Consider the following 8,079-nt stretch of genomic DNA (forward strand, 5'->3'; position numbering starts at 1 on the left):
ACTTGTCGTTTTCATCTCTAAGTAACGGGGGAGTATGAAGTCAGACTTTGACCAATATGTTAAAATTCTTCTTTGTGTAGGTAGTTCTAATTTGGAATGTCGAGAGAAATTGTTCGCGAATTTCTCAGCTTCCTTGAAAAGCCGTTCATGGATCCAAAAGCAATTCGGAGATTTTTGAAACATTCCTTCAGCATAGTTGAAGAAATTCGCACAGTTTCAACGGAATGGAGAAATTGGTGGAAACAAGTTATTCGATTCTGCTAGAGAGTTACAAACGACACAAAAAGTGGGGATAAATATAAAGAATTTCGCCAAAGGAATCAGAAAGATCTGTTTGATTCGAAAGAATTTAAAACTGTCGACAATTTAGGTAGATATTATTTAAATTGCTACATTTTTAAACATGAAAATAAATGAATACCGCTTGCTAACTTGCTTACTCATCTCGGAAAACTCATTTAAAAATTAGTCCATTTTCTGGTTTTCACAAGCATTCTGCACAAATCGTCTCTCAACACGACTTCACTTTTCAGTTTCGAAATTAAAAATCTTTCTTTATATTCGATCTATTCTTCTATTCGATTCTTGTTGCAATTAGATTTCCAATATTCTCTCTGTGTGTTATTTTGTTTGTGATTTAGTCTAAATTTTTGTAGCTGGAAAGACGGACTCGTAAATTGTAACATATTCGAAGTTTAATACGGTACGTTCCTGTTTGGATTATTTTATGACGTCGCAAATTCAATCACATACCGCAGTTTATAAATTTTACTACACTTTACCGCAGACGCTTCGATAAACTGTGTCGATTTGAACTGGCAGAAAAGTCGTGCTCTGGTTTCGGTGAAACGAGCCTAAAAGACAACCACGATAAATCGTAAGACAATCACTGTAATAACACAACAGATGGCTGGGTCTGTAAAAACACAGTCGTTGTCATTATACCTAATCGTTTTACCTTCTTTCTCCCCAATCTTCTTACAAATTTTAAGAACGTCTTCCTTTGTCCTTAGAACTTGGGTCGCTTGCTCGAGGCGTTGCGGATAATCCGAGCTGGTCCTTAGCGGACGAGATGTAATTTTGGATTCCGTTCACAGAGGGTTACAGAATTTTAAGACCCCTCGACCTCGACTGCGCGTCATCATCCCTTTCATCTGATACTCAGGATATAATCCTTCGATGAAAAAATACCGAGATCATACTTTTGTCTGATCGATGGATCAAACTTGCCAGATAGAAACGATTTAACGGGGACACGATAATCGTCTATCGAAGGCTGATTGTGAGTAGGTGTGATGTGGTTTTCTCTTCAGGACTTATTCATAACGCGGCTATTGACACGTACGCGACATCGTAATCAGGTGGCTATAAAATTTGTGATGGAAAGGCACGCCTTTCCTACAGGAGAAATTCATGCCGCCAAGGCCTTTCGATCATTAAGTGCGTGTTCGGAATCAGTGACTCAGTTTTCGTGGCGGCAGATGAACTGCAATGTGGTTTCTCACCCTCAGGATTGAGTAGAAAAGCACGACTGTTTGTTTCCATGATCGAGTACAAAAGGCGTGCTCCGTCATTCACGGCTAACAATAAATTTAAAAAAAAAGGTTATTAAACGCGTGCAGCGCTTCGGCGAAAAGGTGATTGGCATAAGCATGAGAGAGCGCTACTCGTAATTTATAACGGCTCGAGTCTTATCAAGATCGCTGAGAGCAAGGTCGGTTTCTTGTACACACGGTGGCTTAAACTTGACCTTAAACCGCCCGTGGCGGCTGGAGCGTTTATAATGACAGGACTGGACGGTGGAAAGGTACAAACTAATTCGAGATGCTATTACGAGTACGAGAGAGAGAGAGAGAGAGAGAGACCGAGCTGACTCGTTATTCTTGGTCACCCCGCGAGGCACCGATCAACGACTCGACGAGTCGAGAAAAATGTTCGGTAATAACAGTTGGAGAAAGAAACGAAATCTCAGCCGCGATCTCTGCGTCGTTTCAAGACGGGTTCAGAGCTTTGTCTGTCTGATGCTGAACTCGGCCAGACTAAGTGTTTCAGGAGTGACGAGAAACGTCCAATTTTTTCGAACAACCTATAAAAAATTGTTGTCTACTGGAAATTCCCATTTCCATGATTGTTTTGATTAATACGATTCCATCCTGGAATCTACGGAAATTCAGGAAGGATCTCTTACAAACATGACTGTGGTTGAATCTGGACACTCGAAATACTTGTAATAAATCTCGGTGTTTTTGATACACGAAGAAAAGTTGGAGAATCAGGTTTCAAGCGATCACATAATTTTTGGCTTAATTCGAAATGCTTTATTGTTATGCATACGCGGCCACATCGGTAGCCACGTGGCGCAGGGATTATACATTTATCTTACAATAAGTAAAAGCTTGGAATGAATATACCAAAAGCAATTGTATGCCTCGATTCACCGTCGTACGGTAATTGTCTTAAGGAGATGCTACACTCGATTTCAGCATGGACTCAGATATATCTAAATGTCCAAGTTCACGGCTCACGAACGCAAAATGGGTGTAACAGCCGGATTCTACGTACCATTCTGAACAAAATTGTGGCACCTTATTTTGATTGAACGCAACAATTAATTGGTGTGTTTTTGTTCAGAATTGCATGTAGAATACGACGTTCAACGCAGTCGCTAAGAACAGACTATAGCATTCCATTAAGATTACTTCCTTCCATTTTATGCCTTAGGAATGGCTGGAGCTACCTTCAGTTTAGCAATTAGGTTCTCGTCGATCAGTTCACTCTTCTCGTTGAATTGGACAAAGTAATCAATGCCAGCTGCTGCAGCGTGTTTCTCGTCGTACGCGTTGCGGAAAATCTCTTTTTCTGCCGCTGTCGCGGTTTCCGGGCTCCAGAGGATCAGCACTCGTTTCTGTGAATTTCAAAACAACGCTTGATGAGCTCAATGATTGGCATTGCCAGAATCGGCTCGCGCGTGAAAAATAAATTCACACCGGAATGAATAAATTGTTTTTTAATAAATTAGTTAAATAGATAATTTTCAAAATCAATGCCGACTTCCAACATGATTCTTAGGTTGAAATTCTAGGTAAATGATATATTACTTCTTAATCTTGTCAAGTAAATTTATTCAAAACGGGATTTCATCGTGACCGAGAAGAAATTCACCTCGCATGGCTACGAAGTGCCAAATTAGATAACAAAAACGCACCTTGACTGGAGAGCCGTTCTCTTCGTATTCGTAGTCGATCATTCCATAGCGAGAATCATCATGTTTGCCTATCTTCGCCGCCATATCCTTGAACGATTCACTTGGTGGTCCGCTATCTTCCACATCGGATTGAACTCCGTCTTTCAGTGAGTAAATTACGTATCGCAGTTGTCCCTTATTCAGCTCTCCGACACTCTCCTTCACCGATTTCCCTATCTCGATACTGTGAACTGTGAAATGAAATTATCCTGCAGATTAGTAATTCCCAGTTTTACTGTATTTGTAGCGTATCTCTCAATTTCGTGACTACGATTTATATTCCTGTCAACTAGGCATTTTTGGTATTTCAGCGATGCCTCAAGTTGCACAAAGACTTGAGTAACGTTAATGCCCAGGTGAAAATACCATCTCCAATAATTGTGTTTCACAAAAAATTAATGTGTTTCGCAGGAAATGATGAAATATTATAAAAAATTGCGACCGTCTAGAACTATATTTAAAAACGAAACATGAAATCAACCAACCTAGAATTTTTAAATTGACTGATTTTAAAAGTGGCTTGAATTTTCGTGAAAAAAAGTACTAACTTGTAAAGAAAATTATAATAATTGACACGGCTTTACGATAGCAATAAAAAAAATCTGCTCGTTGTAAAAATGATAGTAAAATTCGCTGAACTATTGTAGGGTTTTACGAATGTATACGAAAATCTACAATCGAATAAAAATTGTTACAGTTCCACGTAGATAATTCTTACAACTGGTGAGGAAATTCACAACTCGGAAGCGAATAAATTGTTTTACATTAAATTCTGCCGAAAAATATGAATTCCTATGAACGATCTTCTGTAAGATTACGAATATCCACGAATGAGAAAGTATGACGTATTATTCTTGAAGCACTGCCAGATGTCGCATTTTTCACGCAAAGAAAAACTTACCGCTTGCAAACCAAGACTTTTGAAAATTTTTTAAGTATATCTAATATTGCCGGCTTCAGAAAGCTCATCAGAAATTTTTGAACTTTTCTTGTCTCACTAGGTGAGTCTTATGAAAAAAGTTGAATGTTACTTGTTTCTCGAAACTCGAAATCAGGAATTCTACGATATTCTACAAATATTATATTCATTTCAATAATTGATGTACGAACAATTGACGCGAAAAAGAAAACCATTCCACAACAGTCCATAAAAAAGAAACACGAAATTTCACGAAAAAATTCTGTTAAACAACTACTACTGCCTTTCAAACTCCAGAGGCATGAGAATGAAATAATTCAAACTTACCAGCAGCGATGGTTACAACCAGCAAAACGATTGAGTAGAACCTCATCTTGAATGTGGTTTAACGAAGGAATAGAAGTCCTGTAACTCTGGGTTATTCGGAATCGAGCTCCTGGTTACGAGTGACGAGATGTTCAACGACTGCTAGCTTAAATACGCTGGCTACTGACAGCTTGTTTGCTAAAAAAACGACGCATCAGAGAAGCTGTTACAGTGTGGTTGTGATTTTTTCACACACTTATACCTACGTAATGCTGATAGAAAAAGTCGGATTATAATTTACGAATGGAGATAGATAGATATAACAGTACCTGTTTCAAGGTCCCGAGTTCATCGGTGTTATCCTGCCACCATGCGAATGGGACATGAGCAAAATAAAATTTAATACGCGGTTTTTTGCTACGTTCAATAAATGATGTAACCATATTTTACACGGGCGATGGGAACCAGCCAAGACTTCCGTTACGTAATTTTATTACTTTTGTAGTGGCAAACATTAATTACAATTCGATAGATGTTTTTTCATTACCATGTTACAAGATTAACTGCGCAAAGCTTTTGGTAAAATGCTTGACCGTCGCCGACCGATCAGATATATTCGGAAAACTTCACTCGTTTTAACCCAAAATACTGGTACTGATGTTGAAAACTTGAGAAAAGAGGTCTTGTCTATTCCATGATTCCAAACATTTCAATTCTGCGTGACAAACATCACCCTGTATTCATATGAACTTATTATTAAATAACGCGAGAATTATGTAGGACTAATTCCTAACGAAAAAAGTAAAAAGAAACGACATAAGAATTTTCTCAAATGGAGAAAAAAGAAAACATCTTTCGCCGTTTGAATTGCAAAACGAAACGATGAATAATTATTGCTGCAATCAAAAAGGAATGAAAACTTCACCTGCTGAATTATGTCTGTAAAAAATGTATTCATTGCCAGTGGATAATAGAATCGAATGAATATCGCGGACGTGCTACTTGCTTGTGGCTCCTTATTTGGATTTAAGATTAATTCTTCACCCCGTAATTCTACCTTGCCTGCGAGCCTGAATTTTTGACACGTTATCCTTCGATGAACAAAAAAGAAAGAGGCGAGATTTATTTCGGCAAACAGAGGCTGAACGAATATGACGCAATTGATTGGCAGCGTGGAAATTTACGACTCGGTTTATGCAGCGTTATAATTATAGAGTAAAAAATTCAAGCTCTTGTCAGACTAATTTTTCATCGCAATTTTTTTTCTTCCCTCTCCGAATGATTCGCTGCTCGAGTTTTCATTCACGGTTTGTCTGCATCGGCGTTAAATAACTTTCGGCGATCCCAGCCGCCTGCACTGCACCCTTTTCGGGTTTAAATAGAAGGTTTTAATTCAGAGGACGGGCTAAAAATTCCTTCAGGGTGAGATCAGAAATAAGGCGATTATAGGCATGAATAATATCAGCTGGGAATCCTTGCTCCGCAATGTAGGTTCAGATTTTAAATCCTTTAAATATATTTTATCGCGCTACTTTGTCCGGGCTAATCCTCGCGTCTCGGATGATTGAAATAGATTTTTTTACTCTGCTAACAGTTCGTTTCCGTCCCGACTGCTTCTTGGATGGCTCTGCGTGGCTATTTGAAATTATGGAAACCGATCAAACGGCGATATAACGTGAGTCGCTTATCGGCTGAACCCTTGGGAGGGATTCGTGATGTTCTTCTTATCTCAGGCTACCGGACTATCCTCACGATTTATAACCGTAGACTAAGCTCTCCTAACTCCTCGTTTGTCAACGATGACTCGATCAAGAATCACTTTAATAATGCGTACAAGGGCAATTTTTAGTAGCGATCTTCTTATTTTCGTCAATTAAAAAGGCATCATCAAGAACACGGATTGCCTGATAGTGTTGAATACATACAAAGTCCATTGGAGTGCAAAAAATAAAATAAAAATGCTGTTGCATTTCTGATTTCCAATATTCATCCAGACATAATAGACGTGTCAAGGATTCGCAAATGAAACTGTTCAACCGAACGTCACAGGTTCTCGAAATAGTAGCTTGCGTACTTTCGTAACCTCGGCCTGCAATTCAAGTACCCGTGAACAAATAATCAGTTGAAGTATGTACAGCATGCTGCACATTTACAAAAAAGTGGTTGAATTTGCTGTACCGATAATTTTTTTTGAATTGACCACAGATTTCGGTTTTTATTCAATTGAAAGATAACATTTTGGGTAAACCAAATTGAATGGTTAAACTATAAGAAATAACGAAACAATTATTTTTTTCAGGTAAATAAAAGAGGTGATCTACGTCAACTTGACCGGTTTCTGACTCTCGATTATTTCCGATTTAGATGTTGATTGTTTGCACGATTTCAACTGCAGAAAGAAATCCATTTGAATGATTTTAGACTTTTCAAAGTTCCGTTACAGAAAAATAAATTATGCGTTTTGATTCGAAAATTTTTACGTATAAATGATATGTATACACACAGAAACAAAATTAGGGTGTGTATGTGGCAAGTATTTTAATTGTATCGAAGTTGATGTATTTCATCGCTACACATGTCATGCCAGACACTAATCAAAGTTCTTACGTTTCTTGTTGTAGCTAAAAGATGCGACAAAAATTAACAGCGACTTGGATCAGGATGTACGTACCAGACAGCACTTGGACAAAAAGAAATCATGACAGTAAAAGTTGTTATGAGGTGCGTATCCTTAATTTGTTGCTTTTTGTTCCACTTCGCGCTATGTAACAAGTCGAATACTCCTCATTTTTTCATATACTCGAATCGACATGCTTTAAATTTGAGTTTTATGAATGTTAGCCACAGGTTTGCATATAATTGTAAGTGACTAGCCGGATGGATTTCCGGTGTCAAAGAACACTGAAAGTTTATGGCAACATTAAAATTGAATTACGAGATTTCCGAATTACCGGAAAACACCTGGTGGAGTTCAAAAAAATTCAATTTACGGTCAGAGTCTATATGTCTTATTATTGAGTGTTCGGTCCAAATAGTGGGCAAGGTATCCTCAGGAAATTCATCCGCTTTCTGATTGACCGGGAAATGATTCCAACTCCAAAATTCTTCTTGCTTTCCGAAGTACAGCTGAACGCGTTGCGTGCGTGTATATTGTATTGCGTTAGTTAGGCGCAATTACTTGTCGCAAAGCTGTCTGAAAGAGCATCATTGAATAAAACGTGGCTGTTACAAATACGTGCTTGCCGGTAGTTTAAAAGCTGATTTAAGTCTGAACGTCAGCAGATTTGAGTGCTGAAGTGCTGATTAGAAGGTAAGTCTAGTACCTCGAATGCCAATTCATGTAACAAGATTGGTTATCCGTCAAATTCGCAGTAATGTAGTGGCGACACAATAATTTCTCAGTAGATGCAATAATTAATATATAAGAATAATGAATTCTTACAATTGGAGTTACCAATTTTTCGAAGGTTCAACATCGAAACGAAACAGTTTGATTATCAAATATATATCAATTATTTAATATTTCTCCAAGTATATATACAGTATGAATATTTACAAATAAATTATACACAATCTGGATATTATACAGATAGTAATTATAGGAACTCTT

General features: G+C 37.9%; 1 protein-coding gene across 1 annotated transcript; it reads right to left on the minus strand.

Moving 5' to 3' along the window:
• Positions 1-2,295: 2,295 nt before the first annotated feature.
• On the minus strand, positions 2,296-4,646 carry LOC124184978 (actophorin-like). Its single transcript, XM_046575272.1, has 3 exons — positions 4,491-4,646; positions 3,206-3,435; positions 2,296-2,905 (listed from the first exon to the last, which is right to left on the minus strand). Exons 1-3 carry the CDS (start codon positions 4,534-4,536, stop codon positions 2,711-2,713), a joined length of 471 nt encoding a protein of 156 aa, XP_046431228.1. The 5' UTR covers positions 4,537-4,646; the 3' UTR covers positions 2,296-2,710.
• Between the last annotated feature and the right edge of the window lie 3,433 nt (positions 4,647-8,079).

The sequence above is a fragment of the Neodiprion fabricii genome, chromosome 6, assembly GCF_021155785.1.
Source record: "Neodiprion fabricii isolate iyNeoFabr1 chromosome 6, iyNeoFabr1.1, whole genome shotgun sequence".
NCBI classification, from domain to species: domain Eukaryota; kingdom Metazoa; phylum Arthropoda; class Insecta; order Hymenoptera; family Diprionidae; genus Neodiprion; species Neodiprion fabricii.

Excerpts from the sequence above, each read along its gene's own strand:
- LOC124184978 (XM_046575272.1), bottom strand. The coding sequence starts at position 4,536 with ATGAGGTTCTACTCAATCGTTTTGCTGGTTGTAACCATCGCTGCTG. Across the intron at positions 3,436-4,490 it reads GGTTGTAACCATCGCTGCTG|TTCACAGTATCGAGATAGGG; the intron begins GTAAGTTTGAAT and ends TTCATTTCACAG. Across the intron at positions 2,906-3,205 it reads AGAACGGCTCTCCAGTCAAG|AAACGAGTGCTGATCCTCTG; the intron begins GTGCGTTTTTGT and ends TGAAATTCACAG.